This window comes from Carassius carassius, chromosome 46, assembly GCF_963082965.1.
Source record: "Carassius carassius chromosome 46, fCarCar2.1, whole genome shotgun sequence".
Classification (NCBI taxonomy): domain Eukaryota; kingdom Metazoa; phylum Chordata; class Actinopteri; order Cypriniformes; family Cyprinidae; genus Carassius; species Carassius carassius.
The window spans coordinates 21,848,544-21,870,004 of record NC_081800.1 but is presented as its reverse complement, the minus strand read 5'-3'; the positions used below and the strand labels follow the sequence as shown (position 1 = coordinate 21,870,004).

The 21,461-nt window shown below is 36.7% G+C and overlaps 4 protein-coding genes across 5 annotated transcripts in view; 1 reads left to right on the top strand and 3 right to left on the bottom strand.

Annotated features, from left to right (window-relative positions):
- The window catches only part of LOC132129177 (transmembrane protein 18-like), a 386,729-nt gene that overhangs the window by 95,034 nt on the left and 270,234 nt on the right, over window positions 1-21,461 (top strand). The window lies entirely within an intron of this gene.
- Window positions 1,308-18,411, bottom strand: LOC132129173 (homeobox protein Hox-C8a). Of its 2 annotated transcripts, XM_059540659.1 has the most exons (3): window positions 17,497-18,411; window positions 4,225-4,618; window positions 1,308-2,944 (listed from the first exon to the last, which is right to left on the bottom strand). In XM_059540659.1, exons 1-3 carry the CDS (start codon window positions 17,533-17,535, stop codon window positions 2,628-2,630), a joined length of 750 nt encoding a protein of 249 aa, XP_059396642.1. In that variant the 5' UTR covers window positions 17,536-18,411; the 3' UTR covers window positions 1,308-2,627. The 2 variants fall into 2 exon arrangements, with proteins under 2 accessions (XP_059396642.1, XP_059396643.1); XM_059540660.1 differs by lacking the exon at window positions 17,497-18,411 and having other exon boundaries at window positions 4,225-4,977.
- On the bottom strand, window positions 8,182-12,447 carry LOC132129171 (homeobox protein Hox-C9a-like). The gene is made up of 2 exons (XM_059540657.1): window positions 10,111-12,447; window positions 8,182-9,037 (listed from the first exon to the last, which is right to left on the bottom strand). The coding sequence occupies exons 1-2, from the start codon at window positions 10,676-10,678 to the stop codon at window positions 8,793-8,795; spliced, it is 813 nt and encodes a 270-aa protein (XP_059396640.1). The 5' UTR covers window positions 10,679-12,447; the 3' UTR covers window positions 8,182-8,792.
- Window positions 18,450-21,395, bottom strand: LOC132129166 (homeobox protein Hox-C10a-like). Its single transcript, XM_059540653.1, has 2 exons — window positions 20,469-21,395; window positions 18,450-18,751 (listed from the first exon to the last, which is right to left on the bottom strand). Exons 1-2 carry the CDS (start codon window positions 21,184-21,186, stop codon window positions 18,477-18,479), a joined length of 993 nt encoding a protein of 330 aa, XP_059396636.1. The 5' UTR covers window positions 21,187-21,395; the 3' UTR covers window positions 18,450-18,476.

Genomic DNA, 21,461 nt, shown 5'->3' with positions numbered 1-21,461 from the left:
GAGACACGTTTCAACACTTGCACGTAATGTAGCCCCATCCAGAATTTTCATGATGATAGTAATATTTTAATATACATTTAAGAACATTTTAAATGTCAACAGATTACAATGAACATGGATTAAATGCATGTTTGTATTTACAAGTTTTATTTCTCCTGTTCACACGGAGCACATTGTAAATTTTTTATTTTCTCTTTTCGTTTGATAAATGCAGAATGCAGTGTAAATAAATATTGATTATGGGTGGTCTCGTCTTTGAATATGACAGGCATTGACATTTACCAATAGTCTATAGTTCATCTGTCCTCTATCTGTCTTCAGTAAACATCCAAAGTTGCATTAGACAAGTATTTCAGTTCTGCTTTTTTTATATAAATGTGTAAAGGAATAACCTGTATTTGTGAGAATATTTACAGGATTTTAGTAACCTTCATCAGTAATCCATTATAGAAGATCAGCACAGGTGTGGAACAAGGATATTTCTTCAGTGTCTCCTATAAAGACTGAGACCTGCGACCTGTCCGTTTATATGTTTCCCAGTGCTGTTATTGTGCTTCGAGTAAAGCCTCTTAACAACAGAAACCAAAGCGTACTTATAAAAATATATATGCATATATATATATATATATATATATATATATATATATATATATTATTTTGGATATTATTATTTTCCATTGGAATTTTTTTAGTAGGCTATACATTGTCACGTGATTGTAATTGTAACGTGAGGTGGAATTGTATAAAATAAGGAAATTTAAATAAATTAGAGAAAATTAATTTTCTGTGTTCATGATCACGTTGGTTTTTTAATACTAAGTACCTGACAATAACAAACTAATTGTTTGATAAAGCATGAGATTTTGCACAATTTAGAATTGTATCTGCTATAAATGATTTCGTCCTACTGTGTTGATCACGCCATTTGCTTGAACTGATAATATTTGTAATTGAGTCAACACTTGAAACCCCTAATGACAGCAGCTGACCATTTATAGTTGCGTTGTTTTTTATGATGTGGAGACAGTCTTCCAAAACCTTGAAATGTTGCATGAACATGCATTCATACATAAAAATTCCCAACGTAGTTTTCGATTATAAACACATCATAATGTGTGATTATTGTTTTTGGCATTTGCCATTTCAGACATTACACAGACAAGGAATATAGACTTTTCTATGAAAATATTGCGAGTCTATTGCATTTGTAGTATTAAACATGAATTCAAACAAAAAATATGCAGTTTTGGGTATTTTGTAACTTTAGTGTTTTGTCAAGTGGATTCAGGCAACAACAAAAAAGAGACGTGAGAGAATGAGCCACCTTGTTTATTCTTCTGTTGATTTCAACAACAATGGCGTGGACACACACGAATTTGTCTATATTCACACGAGGAACACAAGGAAAACGAGCATATTGATAACAGCAAGATATTACAAGACGTACATGAAGATTATACTCAGTGCAATTCAAAATCTACGCTATAACACCAGCACGATAAATGACTCTCTTTCCTTAGATAAGGTAGGGTAGTAATTAGCGTGTTCATCTACACATTAATGTGCATTTTCTATAGGCAGTTTAAGTTGTTGGCGGAAATGTCTAAATATTTTCAACAAAGCAGCATGTAGAATAAATTAATAATTCATTCTTGCTAGCAAAACTTTGTTTTTAGGTAGTGCCGTGGTACAATCTTTTAAAATAGTTCAGATTGGCTTCGAGCTATCCATGTCTTCCGAAGACTTCAAAGAGCTCGATAATCATAATAAGTGTTTAAAGGGTAAATTACATAACTTAGGTTAAAAATACTACAAAACAATTAAGAGTCTATGAAATCTCTAGGTAGAAATGTATATTGCAAATTCCCCATGATTAGGTAGCTTCTTTCGAGATTTTCAAACGATAGCAATCTCTGCTGAGTCAAAATAATCGAAAAAATACAAACTGTAACCTGCCCACTCACATAGAATAACAATAAAGAACAGTTAAGTAATCGATAAAGTATGTAATACAGAATGCATTTTCTAAACTTGCCATCCTCTTTGTCCGCACACATGGCACTAATGCGTTGAATATTCCCATATTCGGATTGCAGAAATAGTGTTACACTGAACACAATCTTGTCAATTTGATTCGTAATGCCAGCATGTTGTGACCTGATTTTATATACAAGACCAATCTTTTTTAAAAGTGACAAGCTGATGCAATTCTGTCAGTATTTCAAATGATTGCATCTTAGTCAATTTTATCCCCCAAACACCCTCAAGTATGAAATAAATGTTTAATTCCGTTAAATGCTTCTCATGCTGCTTATATTTCCCTTACTAAAACGATGGGTTATTGTGATTCAGTTAGTCTGTCTCTTTGAGTAATTTGCCAAATACACAGACAGATACACTTTTCGCCAATGGTAAAAGTCCTCGTGTGTTGGTTAAAAAAATGATAATAATAAAAAATAAAACCGATTTTCTTTTTCTTTGGGCAGGTTTTGGTACTTTTGTATCGATGGGGATTTTCTCACTTCTTGACCCAACTGTTTGTAATAAAATTGGCGTGTCTTCTCTTTCATTGCCCATTCGCGAGACCTCTTCAATATCTGCCATATAACCATAAAAAGACCATAAAATCACTCCTTGCTTTCTTCTTTCTCTTCCGTTTCCTTGTCTTCTCCTTCCTCCACCTCACCGTCCTCGTTGCCCTCTTCTTCGGCCTCTGCTTCAGCCTCTCCTCTCTGGCCCGGAAATTTGTCTTTGTTATTTTCTTTTTTCCACTTCATTCGGCGATTCTGAAACCAGATCTTCACCTGCCGCTCAGTTAAGCTCAGCGCGTGGGACACTTCAATACGACGCTTGCGCGTGAGGTATGGGTTGAAGAGGAACTCTTTCTCCAGCTCAAGAGTCTGGTAACGGCTGTATGTCTGCCTTCCATTGCGTCTCCCAGGAGCTTTGGATTGAAACAAAAATATGTGTCAATTACCAGTCTTCATTCCTTCGTTCTTTTTCCATTTACATATTCTTGGATGCAATTATTAAAATTAAGAAGGAAACATCAATAGTAAGCTGCTAGTTACATATGTGCAAACCAAAATTAATAAACGGTTAGAATGGTTTAAAATTAGAACTTTCTTTTTCCTCCAAACATACACCCATACACACACACCTCCACACATTGCATATTGAAGACAAATACTGGCACAAAATAGTAATTTGTTTGCGTCAGAGTAATGTACTCACTGCTAAGATTTCCCCCAGAACATATTCAAATATATCGGTTGTGGACAGACACTGTAGTTATCTAGGGGATATAGCTAAGCTTCTACAGTGACTTTCCTATTAGTAGATCTATGTCACATAATTAGATTTTAGCCATAAACGCGACGATTATTTGAGTTAGACATCAGCTTTAATTCAGGTCAGTAACGCAAAGAATTTCATTTAACCTGCTGCATCGGAGCGAGCGAGCGAGCGCGCGCACACACAGGCACACACATACACACCCACGCACACACACACACACACACACAGACAGACAGACAGACAGACAGACAGTCAGACATACAGACAAACAAACACTCCGTCACAAATAAATAGATGAAACAACTTTATGTCCTCATTCAGGTTCATTACGAGTTTGTCTTAAATTATAGGCTAATACATCCAGGTAAGACTCCAATACACTTGACATTAGTAGGTATTAAAAAGTTTTATTTTAGAATATAATTTGATCAGTAAACAATATCTTTTGTTCTCTTGTTTTGTTTTAGATTTTTCCTTTTTCCTCAACAAGAAGGAAACGCTGATTAATAGAAACAATCGAACAACGTCAATTTAAACCCAACAAAATGGCACGAACTTTTGCCATTACTGTTTACCACTACACATTGCAATCACAAATCTCAACAATCACATATTTGATAAAAACACACGGATAACGTCTATCCATCCTGTCTTTACAATCTAGCCAACAAAATCACTACAGACGTGTGTTTTTTTTATTTTTTTATTTATTTATTTTTTTTTACAAATATTCAGTGATGATCCAGTGAAGTAAACAAATAAAAAACGATGCAATATCTATTATTAAATTCAGTTTTGCAACCTGAAAAGCATAACCCACCTGATCTCTGAACACTGTACACTACACAAGAATAAGGCTCTTGACACACTGACGCAGTAACACACACACATTAAATGAAGAGAATATGAAAAAGTAAGTGCTCTAACCGTGAGGCCGCATCCATGGGAACATGAGGCTCGGAGAGGAGTTCTGACTTAAGTGGCCTTCTCCAGGGTTAGTGCTATTGGACGATTTACAGTCTGGGTATTGCGCTAAGCTGGCCTCTTGCTGGGTACCATAAAGCGGTTGCCTCGGAAGAGCTTCATATCCATAAAATTTCGTTGCGTCTCCGTGACATGCCAATGCACAAGGGTTCTGTTGATAACCGGGGTTGGAAATACCTGTGGTTCCGTGATGGAAAAAGTCCTGTACGTGATGCGACGGGTGTTGGAAACCCGGCGCAGCTGCTCCATGTCCATATACAAGCGTGTGGCTTCGGGCAACGCTCTGTGGAAACCTGCAGTCGTAGTAAGTTGGCTCTAATGTTTCGCCGCCTTTGTACTTGGAAAAAAGAGGGTTAACAAAATAAGAGCTCATGTTTATCTAGCATTAAAAAGAGTCAGTCTGATTGAAAAACAAAAATAAATTCCCCTCTCTAAATGGTGGCAACCTATTGTTGCAGTTCCAAATGGCATGCAACGCAGACAGAGCAACCGGAACTAGATGGAGAAATGCTGCCCCTTCGGACAATCTGAGGCAGTTCCCACTTCAGCTCCACTCGCTTAGTCTCTCTCTCTCTTCCTATCGCCAGCCTTTTCCTTTTGCAGTCTCAAATCATGGCGTGCACGGTGGATGTGTGTTAAGGTTAAAGCTGGCTAGCTCCGACGGCTCAGTCACAAGCTCGTACTTTTTTTTTGCCTCCCACCAGCCACCCCCACTACAATGAGACCCCCACCCCCACCCCTTGTCCCCTACACCCCACCCTTTGGCTCCTCATCTTTCCAGAGCGTCCACAAACGTCTACCTTGAAGGGGAAACACAGTTGTCTGTGTGTTTTATTATAATAAAATAACACCGGGTGCAGATATTAAAGAATCATTAAAGTTTTTCAAAAGATCCGCAGGTTACGACAGCTTCATACTGTTCAGTTTGGTCTTGCGGTCACGTTAAAATAATTTGTCTGGTATTTCATTTATGATATAACTAGGTATCATTTTCTTGTAACAGACCATATACACCCCGACCATTACACATCTATTCTGATGGGTTTATAAGTTTGTGTTTTGAGCCATAGCTAACCCACAGAGACTAGCCTACATCACTCAAGTTTAGGAACATTACGAAAAAATGGCTACAACGATTGACACTGCATACCAGCTAACTAAACACAAATTACAAAAATAATTGCAATGGAAAATATGTAACATTTTAAGCCTATTATTAATTAAAATTATTATTATTGTTATTTATTGCTGCCGCTGCTGATGTTATTAAAGCTTGTGACAATTAGTTGTGACCCCTACATTGATTATTTGTGTTAGACTGCTAACACACAGAGAGAAAAGCGAAACACGCAAGCCTCTTTTGGCCCTGCTAAACCATACTAAAAAGTTGTAAATCTGCCGCACTGACACAATAAAATTGCGCAATAGATGCCTCGTTATTTTACTAGACACATTAATGGCGTGTTGTTTATCTCGGCTTTGCTCATTTTAAGACCTTCCCAAAATATGAGCATGTGGTTTTGTGTCGTTACTTGATAATTTTTACACTTCACTGTTAAACGGGAAAGGCGCGCACACAGGCAATTTATAGACATCTCGCAGTCAATAACGATCCAGATTCTGGATCATTGTCTCAGTTGTAGGAACAAAGCTACAATGGAGTTTTTTTTTTTTGTCAAGAAAAACAACAACAACAACAACGAAACAAGGCAATTAGTAAAATAATTTTATTACATAAAAAGTAATGCTTTTAATTTATTAACACAATTGTTTTAATAATCGATATTATTATTATTATTAGCTATAATTTGTTTTAATAGCAATAATAATAAATGCAACACGAATTAAAATATGTATCAAAATGCTGTCTACAGGGGACAGTTAAACTAAATTTCAAAGGTCCCGATTATAAATCAATGTCATTTTTAAAGCATCATATATGATAGTATTATATCCGCTCGTCAAACAGTGGCACAGACTAACGCGTCTTCTAAAAATAATAACGGTATCCAAAAATAAGTAAATAAATGGAAAGCATATCCTGCGACATTTGTAAACAAGATCTGAGACAAAAATTATGTCACGATTTCTCAGCGCCTTCAATAAATTAGCTATGTCAGCTAAATAGCCTACTGCAGCATTAAACCCGACACTGCTTTCTGTAAATCTCATCGGATTGTGACAAACAAAAGAAAGACGGGGAGTATGAAAAGCGTCATAGCATGGACATTGGAGACAACATAAAAACTACATTAAAAATTAATAAAACAAACAATTGTTTTAAGAGTATGATAAAGATGGTGTGAATGTAAAGTTTATTACGACTTTTCTTTTTAAGCCAAAACTGTGATTAATAACAGTGAAGGCCAATCCTTCAGCACTCTTCTTGTAACACACTCCCAGGCTTCAGCGGCCCAAAATGCCTTAACTGTGAGTCAATAGCGCCATCTAGTGTGCTTGGGGCTAATTTTTACAAATGATCATTGACTGGAGGCCAAGGCCACACGATTCGTACCGCAAAACATACAGCAATCCAAATAAATTAGGACAATGACAGAAAGCCTATTTGAATGTACCTTTATAGGAAACTTTGGACTGTGAAAACACATGACACTTTAGCAGTACCAATACATGATTTAAAGGCCTACAGTACCAGTATGGATACCGTAAATTAGCTTTACAAGTTTGTGTTAAGTGAAAACTAAGCTTTTTCGGTTTAGCGTCGTTAAAAAACTTGGATTGACTTCTGAATGCATCTTGTGGTGGTGGTGGATTGCCTTTGCCTCTTAGCCCAAAGGACTAAATGGCTTTGCAGAACTCTTTGAGAGGATCCGAGGATCCACCAACGTCCATTAAACCATAAAGTAATTTAGCCCAGACGTCTAGCCAGTTAGCCAGGTTGGCTTTGTTTGTCTGCATCTGAGACAAACAACACCAAGCTCCAACAGGGTTGTAAAACTAGCAATTTTGCTCTGGGGCGGAAACGTGGTCGATCGGGCTTTGAAATAGCCGCATCCTGTTCGTATTATTAAAGCCCACAAAAAGGCCATTTCGACCCAGCGCAAGGCTAGTGATACACATATGACCTTTAATTATATCTATAGCCTACCACCGCTGCTACTGTTAGGCCTTCATAAATAAGTAAAACAATTTTACAATAAGTCGTATTGCAGTTACCATACGATAAGAGATAGGAACTTGAACAGTTTAGTTATACATTCAAAAAGATTTTTTTTTTACCGAAAGGCCTTTATTCCAAACGCCAGCAACGCAGAGCTGATTAAAACAATCCATTATTGTTGTAGTTAATGTCTTTGATTTATTTGTTTGCTCAGTGATGAAATTTATGAAAAACATTTATGCATTTTGTGGCTCGGACATATCGGTACCACTGATTTAAAAAGCGGATTTCTGGCATTATTTTTCCTTTATTTTTATTTTTCCAACAAAAGTTGTCATATTAATTAACATAATTTTTTAATCTAGGCCTACTATTACAAAGAACAACAACAATAATTATTATATATTGATGTTATTCATTAAAAGTCAAAATAAAATGAAAATACGTTTAAATATGAGAAGAAAAAAAGAGTTTTAGTGCTTGGAAACAATCTTGCAATTAAATACAAAACATTACAAAAAACAAGGCAGGGGAGTGGATGGGGCCTACCACAGGCTTTTCGGTATTTGATCTTTGTGGGATTTGCAAATTTTATATTTTGACGGTCACACTAACAACGTCTTTACAATGGCCTTGCCATCGTGCTCTTACTCCAACCTCGATACTTTCCACACGAGAACGTTGTATGTGTAGGCCAAACTCAATGCTAAACCTGGATAGCACACATTTAACAGTTTGCCTTCCTTGTGCGGTAAAATAAATGGAATGAGACACAAAAGTCATATTAGCACGGTTGTATATATTTGGATATATCTACAATCTATGATGAAACTCATTTACAGTTTAAAGAATGTAAAATACACAAACAGGTACATCAGAAACAAACTAAGCACATCGACGCAAACACGTATATTTTGTAACTACATAATTGTTATTCTTTATGAAATACTCGACTTTCAAACCTCCTAAAAATAATGAAAGAATAGAAAAGAAGCAACCACATGGAGAGCATAAATTAGGAATTTGAATTTAAAGTAGTTCAAGTATTTTCTCTCTGAAACTTCGAGGCAGCTTCTCTGCAGAGTCCTCTTTGTGTGCGCGCGCGCGCGTGTGTGTGTGTGTGTGAGAGAGAGAGAGTAAATAAATGTTATGTAAATCCAAACTAGGTCTACGTATAATATTAATATGATTTAAGTCTGGATGGTAAAATTACACTTACATTAAATCATACTTATATCATCACGTTTTAATTAATATCCTTAATATCCATTAAGTATAGCCTTTTCGTTTTCTATGTTCCTGTTATGGGCTGGAGGTGCAAATGTTAAGACTCATATCGATACTAAATTACGATTTTCCTTCAGTCTGTATCCAAAGAATGACTTTTAGTTTATTGTTCTTTACTGTCGTTTTTTTCTTTGTTCATTTTCTTCATCTTCATCCTTCGGTTCTGGAACCAGATTTTGACTTGTCGCTCCGTCAGGTTCAGCACCCTTGCTACCTCATATCGCCGGTCTCTTGTGAGGTACATATTGAATAAAAATTCCTTTTCGAGTTCGAGTGTTTGATACTTGGTATATGGACAACGCTTCTTTCGAGTGGAGCGCGCATGGATCCAGTTTGCCACAGGATTATCTGAAAAACAGCATAGAAAAAGTCTGATTAGGTGCTGCTGTAAACAAACACGCTGTCAAAAATAGATTACTGTGGCATGAAGTTTACCCGATTATATTCTAATATATAGAGAACGTTTTTCTTTTCTTGCTTGCTTGCTTGTGATGTATAAAGCAATATATTTTTAAACCGTAGCAACTAACAACACTTCTCATTTTAGATCAGTCTTCAATTAAATGTTCAGGCTTAATATGTGTAGGTACTAGCATAGGAGGTCTGTCTATTTCAAGTAGCTTTGCAAACTCTTAGATGGAAATGGCGCTGTAAACTGGTGAGTGTACCTATTTGCTTTATAGGCCCATAAAAAAGCAAAGGCTTGTGACTCAAGCCTTCACAAGTCTACGCTCAAAGTTTTGCTATGCAGTGAATGCACTGTGGACATTCCACGTGCTGTTTCTTGATGTAGAATCTGTTACATTTATATTCAAATTATATTTAATTGAACAGTTCAAAACAACAGCCCCCGCATTTTACATTTTTAATTTGACATTTCAGTAATTATCTTGTAATACAGCCCACGACAAGTATAATTCAAAAGTAATATTAGTGTTTATAAGTTATAATAAAATATATAACACTTGAAACTCAAAATTAGCTATAGGCTAAAAATACTTAATTTGAAGTGTTCATACGATTCCTCGCTTTACAGTCGTCTGTACTGTTACTGAAACAACCGCAAGCTAAATTTATTCCTTTCCACATTAAATCAAGCACAGTAATATGGTTATATCGTACTAAAATTATTGATAATGATAATGGTACGGCTATTTGTAAACATCACATGCAACCTTCTTTGCCAGACTTGGCTTTTTAGGAGACCATTTTATGGCTCAAAATCCGTTTTACAACCCAATCCTATGGCATTTGTCATCAATGGATAGCCCCAAAGCAGACTTGAGTCGGCCGAGAACAGCACAGAGGATGAAAGGGTATAGAACTTGGTTTTACGATGGACAACAGCCAACCACCAAGCGAACGCAATAAACTAGGAAGCATCCCATTCTCGGTTGTAAACAAGAATAGCTCTAACTTACTCGGGTCTAATTCAGCCTTGTCGTCTTTGTGCTTCCCGGAAGACAGACTCTCCGTCTCAGGCGACGGTGTGTTTTGCTGCTTTTCCCGAATGTCGACGGCGGAGCAGTAGAGATAATCCGTGTAAGTGCGTCCGTTCGAGCCCAAAGAGTCTCCAGTACGGGTATCCTGGAAGGTGTCGGGCTTCAGCCCGTAGTGCCTGCTATTCCCTGCGTATCCTGGAAAAGACACGGTACCGGGGAGAGGCTCCAGCCAAGAGCGAACGTACCTTGAGTCTGTGCCTAGGTGAGGTTGGTGAGTGTATGGATGGTAAACCACTGACGACTGGGAGTGAACAGGGGCCCATGAGGTAGTAAAGACTGGTGGTTTCGGGGCAAAGCTGCAGGACGGGTAATCCGCGCATTCCGGGACCAGTTGCGTCGGGCGTGAGCTGGAGGATATCGGACCAGTGGCTGTGAAACGACTCGCTAGAACATCCTCGCTCTCATGGTTGATCAAGGAATCCACATAATAATTACTTATGGGACCCGTAGCCGACATGGCGATGTTTCCCTTCTCTTTTACATGCATCCGATTATTATATGGAGTGTATGTGTACTTTTTTATCTGACCGTAGAACAATCAAGACAGGTAATTATTTCAGAAAGCTTCCCTAGCTGGGATTGGACGCCAATGGAACACGTGATTGCATTTACCCCATGAAAAACTGCACAGCAGATCAATGCGCGTTCTCCTGGAACAGCAATGCACTTCGAGCTTGCAGTAGGTTGCTTAATACTAATGTTATTTTTTTAACAGAGCCTAAACATATGAGGATGGTGTGTTTCCAATACATTATGATGCAACTGATTAAGGTAAACAGTTATTTGTAGTCTTATGAAGCAGCAGTGTATGTGTGTTAACGGTCTTAAAAGGGGCACTATTTGTTGGTGTAATCAATCTCTGTCGAGAGAATGCTACTGTGCTGTGGCTAGCCTTGTACGCATCCCTCACTGCACAATGTTATTTATTAAAACAATTAGAAAAAAAGAAACAGATGTATATTTCTTTCTCACTGTTTCACTATTAATTATATATAATTGGAAAGGACCCAATGGAATACTTTTGACAAATACACGGCTCTAGTGCTGTGTAAAGGGTTGCTTTTACGCACAAAAGTCCTATTTTCCACGAGTTTCAAATAAATACAATTGGGATATCCCTCATAAAATGGAGTTTTAAACAAATCGGGGCGGTGGGAATAGTAAGACGCCTGAAAACGCACCACAACTGCATGCGGCTATATTCGTCAAGCGGTCGTGCATGCTTTTATGTCCTTCTATAAATTTTTACGAGGTGCATTTGATTGTTCATAAACGTGTCGTTAATAAAACTGCAGTTGAGTTCCTGGTATTACATAAAACCAACACTACGCTTGTGAAAAAAGTCTCATCAAACCTCTGTCGAATATACCAGAAAAGACGAGTGACTGTTGACCAACTCTATTAGCTCTTAAAATTGTATGAGAAAGCTTAGACGTTTTTAGCTTTATCCGTTTTACTGCAATTTTTTGTTTTTGTTTTGGAAAATGTAATTGTATAGCACAATCTACCTAAGTTTTGTAAATTTATTGTAATTTCCATTCTTTTATTTATTTATTTTTTCTTTCTGTAATTTGCAATTTTTTGCGATTCAACTTAATCTAACTTAATTCTATACACAGTTAATAATCTTGTTAATTGAAATAAAAGCTATGTGAAATGTTTTCTAAATAAAAATGTTTTCGATTCATTTGGCTTCCGAATTTGGAATTATTAACAGTCTACTGGCTGATACATACACATTAAAATAATTGTATTCTACAAATCTATTAAATACTTTAACTTCACGCTCTTGTATGTGTAAAAAACGACACCGCTTAAACATTTTACAGTTAATATGTGAATCGCTTTATTTTAGATTTTATTTTTCTTATAAGCGTATTTGCGACACTTGGAAATCTGTTGATTTTGGTCTGCAGTCATTGTCAGTGTTAGGCCCAGAATGAAACCGGCCACATGAGGTCAGGCTTTTTTTCCGCCCTGTTTTCTGTGGAAACACCAGACATTATCAAAATATAGCCACAACAAATAACAATATGTGTGCAATTCAGATTCTCAATATTACTCTTATACTACAAATAGCTATTAAAACTGCTACACTGTTATATTAGTTAAATAGTTTACAAAGACTCGACCCAGAGTAATGAGTGCCATTATGCCTCTCTTTTTTAGTTACAAAATAGCTAATTCAAGTTTTTGATTCAGCAAAACAGCTAAAAGCAAAAGAATACAAAGGACATTTGTGCTTTTATGCCCTTTCACTTACTCAATATTTGTTTTATAGGAAGGCTTGCTGATTATGAGATGGATCGGATTTCTCCTTGTAATAGAATGCGGAAGCAATATAATTTAGATTCTCTGAACTAAACTGGAAGTAAAATCTTATGTCACAGTATAAATAATAGAAAGCTTTGGTGTGAGACTGTATCATATTGTCGGAATCAATGCATCGAATAAAATTGTTAAATTGTTAAAATAATTACGTCGTGGCATATAGCTACAGAACAAACAAATATAACGTGTTTAATATGAAACATTCCTCAACAACATCTGCAAATAACCGTATCACATATATAAAAAAGTAAAAACATAGTGCAGCATAGAGCAGTCAATGCAGCTAAAGACCCTTTATCTGTTTTTCCGAGGGCGTGGTACCTTGATGCTAAAGCTGCTTCCACTTAGCCCACGTTATTTACCCCCCCCCCATTATTGTATTCGAATGTTGTTCATGTTAACATGTATAGGCTACATGTAAAAATGCAATTTGTTTGATGATATAATGTTGTTTTTAAGTGAACGACGCATTATGAAAATAAAACATTAAACCGTGTATATTTGACTGTTATGTGACTGAGTGTGACATTTCTAAGTAAAATTGTCTTCTTAGTCCAGCCTTATTTAAAATTTCAGTTTTGTGTGGTATAAAATTAACTATATAGAGATTAAAATGAATTCGGTGACTAACAAGGATATTTTTTCACACCTGATATCAGTTTATTAGATAGAATATAAAACATATTGCGATATCTCCCTCAATCAAGGGAGATATAATTTATAATTCGCTATGTGGTCACATTCATTAATAGGATAACGATCTTGTGCTTTAACATTGTACAAATCGGTGGAATATAGTATTCGCTGCAGTCTTGGCAGTTAAACTGTGCAGGGTGACTCAGGATAAAAATGAGACTCTGCGGTGCACACTACACATTTACGAGCACACTATAGTGCGAGCTCACTCACTGTTCTATCCATCTCAACATTTAGCTTTTAAAACATACACATTAGCCTATAACAGACATCTTTATAGGATTTCCATGTACGTAGCATCTAAAATACAGCACTTTCCGCTGTGTGGCTGTATTAAAGCAAATTTCTTGTTTATACGGTACAAGGAGCTGCTTATTCACCCATTTCCCCAGTTGTGCATATAGTCTCGTTTTACTATAAACAATGAAGTTTTATATAATAGATACACATAGCTTTTTCTTGTATTAGCATAATTGAATCCTTCAAATGGGTTTTAAGTTGTCATTAAGAAACATACTTTCCATTCTGAGACAACAACAGCACGGCAGTATCATTGCTAATTCACTCTGATTTACGGGAATATATTAACATTAACCTCCATCTTCCTTTGTAATAAAAAAATGTGGCTACTCTGCGATCGACTTTGAATAGGCTACTGATGTTGTAAAAAAAGCCTACCTAAAAAGTCAAACCTTAAAGTCAGGAGTAGGTTAAAACTAATATTTTCGTATATATTTTAATCTTTCTGAATTTATTTCAAGCAATATCTTTACTTATTGATTTATTTGTTCATTTTTGGTATGAAGTATAATAAGGAACGTTTACATCTCGCAGTATACCTAGACCCAAATAATTAGCATTACTACACAGTACTGGCATTTTAGTACACATTATTAAAAAGACAACACTAAAATACAAATGCGGTAGGTATCGGTTCAGAATATTGGAATGAATCAATCCAAAATCATTTACACACAATTTCATTATGTTATGTGTTTAAAAAAAGGTCCTGTACTAGTAGGCTACTACTTTTTTTTTTTTTTTTTTTACTGTACTTTATTAGCTGTATTTTATTTTAGATTTCGGCTTGCCATCCTCAACGTGAATATAATGCCCTATACTGTATAATGTAATGCCTTCATTTAAATATATATGGTTTTAGCAAATTTGTAATGTTGATTTCATGTCAAATTAAAAGAAATATAACACTTTTGTAATTTTTAGTATTTTGTGTTTAGATGGGCCTATATTTTTATTTATTGGAGAGAGAAATCGCTAGTGGTATACAGTATCATATTACAACATCAAATTAATGCTTGCGACCTTGGACTACATACATACAGAAATACAGCAAATAGTGCAGAGGTTAAGGAAAACTTTTATTTAGCAAAGTAGCCTGCTCTATACTGCTATCGAACTTGTTTCCATTCAGACGCGTAAACTAAATTCAGTGTAAATGGAGAGCGAAATGTGATCCAGCATGAACGCAAAGCTATACATAACAGAACGTGATTAATTTGAAACGATGGATTCATTTAAAATAACGACGTGTGCTGGAAATTGCCTTCAGGTTTATTCACTGAAAATACAAAACAGTGAGGCAAAAGAGCTGAAATCAAAGAATAACGTAAAAATATATAGCCACAGTAAAGCCTCCGACATTATCCTCATTCAAACCCACTGAAAACTAACAAGCAATTATTCAAATGCTTACATATGCACCAAACAAGGGATAGGCCATTGCTAATGCTACTACAGATAGGCCTAATGCCCCACGTGTGGAAATAGTACTATATACTTCCAAACGCAGGCAAACATTGCAACTATAGTATATATACATACTAAACAAGAGGTGTTTTGATGTCCACCAATCCTTAGGCTATTTGAGGATATTGTCGCTATATCCGCATGCTAGGCGACAGTGTCCTGTGGGGCTATTACGCGTGCTGTAAACTCTTTGTTGGTGACGCATTCCAGAGGACAACCCCATTCACTCAACTGAATGAAAATGACTTTGGATTCCAGACTGAGGAGGGGAGGGGGTTAAGAAAACAAGCATATATGGTGAAATCCAAAGTCTACTCTACCAGAAAAAAAGGACAATTCGCTGATGAGGCCCTTTACAACACACAACTTTACCAAAAACGTTACCCTAAGTAAATTAGCTTATTATTCCTACATATTATACAGCTGATATTTTTTTTTTAGAAGGCACTGTCTCCTTACTACTGTACAGTGTATATAACGTCTTAGCACACACACTGATGTTCCCCGCTTATTAATAAGATTTTGACCTATTTAAAATAAAAAAACTATATTCAAAAAAATATTTAATATTTATATTTAAAAACATATGAAAACACATATTCCGCACTGCACCTAACTAATAAAAAATGAAACAAAATAAACAAAGGCACTGTAATTATAACCTAAAATTATTGTTCTCTGTCTCTGCTTTTCTGTGTAAGTATCTTATAATAGAAGATATTACTAATTAATAAATGTAAGTGTAAAAATGTTTGAGTAATTTAGAATATTGAATGTGTATATACAATTATATAGGCTAATGCTAAAAAGTTGTATTCAAGTCGGTATTATTATGTTGTAATATGCCTACAGAATAATATATAGAATAAACATACATTAGGTTACACTAACTATTTTTTTAAAGTCTGATAAGGTAGAAAAATCTCCCTGAAGCAGCCACGCAGGTTCACAGTTTTAGGTGCTAGGTCCAACAGTGTCTGCCGTGGATACTAGCCAGTAAGTCTGTTGTGGAAACGCTTTTTAATGTGCTTTTGCAGTTGCGGTTACTACCACTGCTACTGTACTTGATGCTGACATGTAAACATAATTAGTTTAAACGGCCCTTTACAAATGCAGTTTTTCTATTTTGAGCCAGGCCATTTACTGGTTAAAAAAGTGTGTGGTTGGCCAACGTTAGTGAAAAGTAGCGTAGCACTTCAAAACAGATATGAAGAGTTACATTTTATACTTGTTAGCTCAGGTTTCTAAGAGTACAACATAAAAGCCAGACAAGTTTCATCAAATTTGTAAGAGTGTTTAGTCTCATACACACGCACGGGCACGTGGTTATGATAAAGAATAAAATTCATAACTGACCAATTTATGAACAGTTAATACATATATATATATATATAATTATACTATTTTTTTCTGTTCTCGTAGACGTCCGTCAGTCCGAAATTTTTATTTATTTCATTATAAATTAGACTGCAATTTCTTGATAACACCTCAGTCACTATTATTTCTAATGTTAAAGGGTGGCTAGAACACTTTTGGCCATTGCTTTGAATCAAACAATGAGCAATAATAAGGACCTTAGTATTAAGTTTTCCCCTTGATGTTAACAGTCCTTTTTCCCTCTGAGAGTCTAGATTCTTTTTTTACAACCAGAGGTGAGCATAAAGGCGAGCATAAAGGCGAGGAAAGGAGAAAAAGAGCCCGCTGTGGCTATAATCGTTCAGTTCATTTACAATGCCATTTGCGGAAACTTCATTGCACAGGGTGTAATTTAACGGCAATTGTCGCCCTTGATGAAGACGAACTGACGTAATCAAGGCAGTTTCTTGTTGTCGAGCCAGGAAGCCAATCCCAACAACATGAAACTACCTAAACCACGCACCAGCCGTGCGTAACGGCGTTATCCACAGGAGGAGACGCATCACGTATTCTGCAAAGATAAGTAAGGATTTTATTCCATTCCTCACAGCTTCGAGCTTTAATTTAATCAAACCGCGTTTGAAATAGTTATAGTAGCTATGCCTGAAAGGCCAGAGCTTTTGGGTAGTTTTAACAACTGACACCAAAATGATCACCAAACACACTTCTATCAACCTGTATTGCTAATTCCAACACTAAACGGTTACAAGTCAGAGACCCACTGACAAATTAGTAGCATGCAAATGAGTAGCATGCAAATGAACCTTCAACATGAATGAGACTATAAAAAGAGTTTCTTGTGGCTTTTTGCAGATCAAGAAAATTATCAAATAAAAAATAAAACTGCAGTAAAAAGAGAAAAAAATGTCCTTCAGAGGGACTGCCAATAGCTGATATTTATTTATAACACATCATGTTAGCATAAGTTGATCTCCACAACTTTAACTTGTGCTTGGAAGATGGGGCGCAATTATCGACAACTGTCAGAAGCACTGACCCAAGTCCACATCTCAAGAAATTCGTTCAAAACAAAGCTGTTATCCATGTCAGCGCATGAGATCAAATCGATACAAAATAAGGAAAACGTTATCCTACCTTGAACCTTCTGCACACTGCCTGATTAACGTAGCTCATAGGATCCACTCATTCATTCACCGCCGCTGTAGGTCTTGGATTCCTCCGTGTTCAGTCCATCGTGTCAAAGCGTAACATTACTCCATAATGAAAGGTTCCTGGTTCCAAAACAGCCAGGCAGACCGCAGAGCGCGTCAGTGAGGCCAGCACATTGCAGTTCCGAGTATGTGAATTAGCCCTCCTCCACTCACCTTTTTAATGCATCTTTACTGCAGCAGCACATTATATTTGCAGATCATAAAATCCACCCCCAGCGCTTTCCAGGACCGTCATGACATTACAATTTTATGACCTTGACTTACTGTGGTCACCTGGATAATATTTAAATCAACGTTATGGGTTTCCCTCTCATACTGAAAGTGCTATGCACTTTCTCTTTTTGACTTTCTTCCCTGTCCTCACCCAAAACTTCTCTGATATCATAATACAGGAGAACATATGCAAGGGGAAGGACATACCAGGAGATGATATTTTCCCGTCCCCCGTTTTATTTATCAGCCTCTCGAGTTAAACATCAAATTGACAAATACACGTCAAAGAACAACGCATGCAAAATACAGAGCGCGCATTGCAGGAAAAGCGCACTGACAGCAAACAAACTAATCTAAGATATCGAATAGAAATCTCACTCATATATTTAAGTTTTTTTAAATTACAAATCGGCCAGGAATATTTGCACCAAGCAGCCTTTTCTTACGCTACTGGCATTTTTACAGTTATTATTCTGCTCTATTTAACAATGATAAATTAGTTAATACTGTTTACAGGATGATCCAGTCCCTTACATTAAAACCAGTCAAGACCAGTGCTTTGCTATTTTGTATTTGTATATGTGTGTATATGAGATTTTCAAAAGAATTAAAAGGAGAAATGAGAAGTTGTGGGGGGTGGGGGGCAGAGAAAATGTCATTTCTTATTTTTCCTTTGTCTGTCTGAAGCGCTCAGTTGAAACTATAGCCTGTAAGCCCTCGGACGCGACTTTCTCTGTTGAGCTTCTTTAGCTTCATCCTTCTGTTTTGGAACCAGATCTTGACCTGTCTATCTGTGAGGTTGATACTCTTGCTGATCTCCAGACGGCGCTCTCGAGTCAAGTACATGTTGAACAAGAACTCCTTCTCCAGCTCAAGCGTCTGATGCTTTGTGTAAGGACATCTCTTCTTTCTTCCACTTTTCGCTTGTAGCCAGTTCCCCGTTGTTTTTTCCAATTTAGCCTCATCTGCAGAAGTAAACGAGAGAGAGAGAAAAACTGTTCCCAGAGTAGGCTATGTTTGCAAGACAGTAGAACTGACTGTGACGCTACAAATGCTCGCTTGACTATATTATTTAGTTTCTTCCCCACAAAATTTTCATATTCATATTTTAACATATTTCATTGTTCCTCAGAATAAACAGTATGCTGAATTTATTGAAGGCCTACTTAAAAGTCTACAGTCTATGATCTAACGCTTTAATTTAAAACGGCTTTTGCCATTTCAAAGCTTTTCAGTGATGCCGATTCCCCCTTTTTAATTATTATATTATTTTAATCATATTATTTGCATATGGGTTATTGTACTTTTTTTTTTACATTTACGTACAATTTCAGTGGTGGGATTTTAGTCTCTATAAGTCGCCCTGTAATTACTTTTAATTGAAACGTCATCTACCAAAACAAAAAAGCCCCCCCCCATATCAATGATAAATATATTATGCAAATAACCAAGCCATATAAATCATTGATTTTCATTTTTTGACTGATTTATTTTGTTAAAACATTAACCAAGACTTCAAACAAAAGACGCTACTGTTTCCGATTAAACAACTTTAAGTGTGTTATTACTGTAGATTTTTAGCAAATTTCATACTTACGTAACATGTTAATAACTGGAATTAAACAAACAAGAAAACCAAATAAGAATGGTACGTTTTAAAAGACGGAACTTAAATAAAGATGTCAGAATTGTTGGTCGCATTTCTCAGTTAGACTATATCAGTTACAAATTTAGTAAACCACAGGTAGGACTATTTATTTTATTGTTTTAGGAACACACACTGGTGTGGAAATTTCCTTTATACGATTTGAATGAATGGTTTACTGACATTTTATAAAGACGGATTACAAAAACAGTATCACTAAATAAGTGCAAAAATATCCAATTAATAAAAAGTTTTAAATATAGACTTCAATTTACACGGCAATTGTTTTGTTTTTGTTTTTTCGTTCAGTGTCTAAAACATTATAGGCCTATTAAAATATTTACCAATACCATCAAGTTATTATGTAAAATATTCGAATTCTTAATTTTAACATGCATGAAAAAAAAAAACTTTGAATCACATAGGCTACTACTGAAATGCTGCTGTACATAGGCTATTGTGGCATTTAAACGGGATGCGGTGGAAACGTTTTTTTTTCATTTCCCTATATTGCGGGTATATTTGAATGTGCCTGTAAATAACCAACTGGATCGCAAAAAAAATAAATAAAAAAATAAAATAAAAATGCAGTAAGCGTGTACTATTTTGTTTCGTTATGCTTCCATGGATTTTTAAGAGCACACTTTAACACCCATCGCGTTAATCCTAGAATGATCCTGTTTATATCAACGCCAGTACCCATTTTTATTTTTGTAACGTGTTAAACGCCGTTTCAATTTTAAGTACACATGATATTGACTGCTGTTTTGTAAAAAAAAAAAAAAAAACAGACGAACAGCCCACGTGGGCCTATAATACATCGTTATGATGCACTCTTGGCCTGAGCAGTCGTCGGTGCAACAAGCTAAAAGGTCTTCTATTTTGACATGCAACTTGGATGTCATTTCACACGTTGTTGTCTACATAGAAGGGAACGCGCTGTGTGTGTGTGTTTGTGTGTGTGTGTGTGTGTGTGTGTGTGTGTGTGGTGGAGAGAGAGAGAAAGAGAGAGAGAGAGAGAAGGAATTAGTTATCACCTTTCAATTCGCTCTCGGACTCATCAGTACAACTGTCTGTTTTTAAGACACTCTCCTCTTTTCTTGTCCGTCTCTGATCCATGTCGTCTTCCTGCGTATTCCGTCCCTTGTCTTCTGGGTCCTTCCTTGCTTTGCTGCTTTTGATATATGAATCTGCTGCTAGTGCTTCAACAGGCGTGGATATTCTGGGTATTGGGTTAAAGTCCGAGCCGAGCTCCTCTCCCCGGTGGTCCCTTTCACTGGCGTACACCTGGCTCCGTCGGAAATACTCGGGGGTGGAGACGGCGCTTTGATTCGGGTGGCTGTTATTGTCTCCCAGACGGATGTAGGTGGATTTCTTAGCGGACTCTTTAGCGCTGTCGATATCAGGCTGGTAAAGACAAGGAATCGCTTCCTCTTCCTCTGAACACGGAGGCTGGGCAACAGGTTGTGAGCCTCTGTAAGTTTTAGAGTCTGCGATCCAAGTGTCCTGCTGCGACAGGTAATGTGAGTGCTGGTAACTGCTGAGATGCATCCCATTCGGTTGCACATCATCCCGTTTGGAGAGAGGAGTACCAACAATACCGAAACTACCCATCATGGAGCAACCATATTCTGCAGACGTTTGCATGTACATTCCAGAGTTAGTGGAATAGCTCTCACCTCTGTAAGGAGATGTTCTTCCCACCAGCGAGTCCATCAGGAATGTGTTGGCTGCCACGTTGTTCGGGCATGACATTTTGCTACTTGCCTTGTTTTGCTTTTGATTCAAAACAATCTCCTTTACGCTGGAGTGGATAAGGACAGTAGGAAGCTGACATCTTTTGGGGGGGGGGCGAAAAATATCAGCAACATAATTATGGATTCAAGGTGCTTTGTCATGTGATTTTCAGACCAATAGGATTTTGAAAGTGGCCTTGATGCGCCAGACCGTCTTGACGTCAGTGGGGCCAAGTTGTTGAATTTATGTGCTGCAGTATGGAGCAATGGCGCCATCTAGCCGATTTTCACGGA

Coding starts and splice junctions, on each gene's coding strand:
- LOC132129171 (XM_059540657.1), bottom strand. CDS start 10,678: ATGCATGTAAAAGAGAAGGGAAACATCGCCATGTCGGCTACGGGTCCC. Junction 9,038..10,110: donor CAAGGCTGAATTAGACCCGA/GTAAGTTAGAGC, acceptor GCTGTTTTTCAG/ATAATCCTGTGGCAAACTGG.
- LOC132129173 (XM_059540659.1), bottom strand. CDS start 17,535: ATGAGCTACGTTAATCAGGCAGTGTGCAGAAGGTTCAAG. Junction 4,619..17,496: donor CAGTGTGCAGAAGGTTCAAG/GTAGGATAACGT, acceptor CTTTTTTCCAAG/TACAAAGGCGGCGAAACATT. Junction 2,945..4,224: donor CCCATGGATGCGGCCTCACG/GTTAGAGCACTT, acceptor TTCAATCCAAAG/CTCCTGGGAGACGCAATGGA.
- LOC132129166 (XM_059540653.1), bottom strand. CDS start 21,186: ATGTCATGCCCGAACAACGTGGCAGCCAACACATTCCTGATGGACTCG. Junction 18,752..20,468: donor GTCCGAGAGCGAATTGAAAG/GTGATAACTAAT, acceptor TTACTTCTGCAG/ATGAGGCTAAATTGGAAAAA.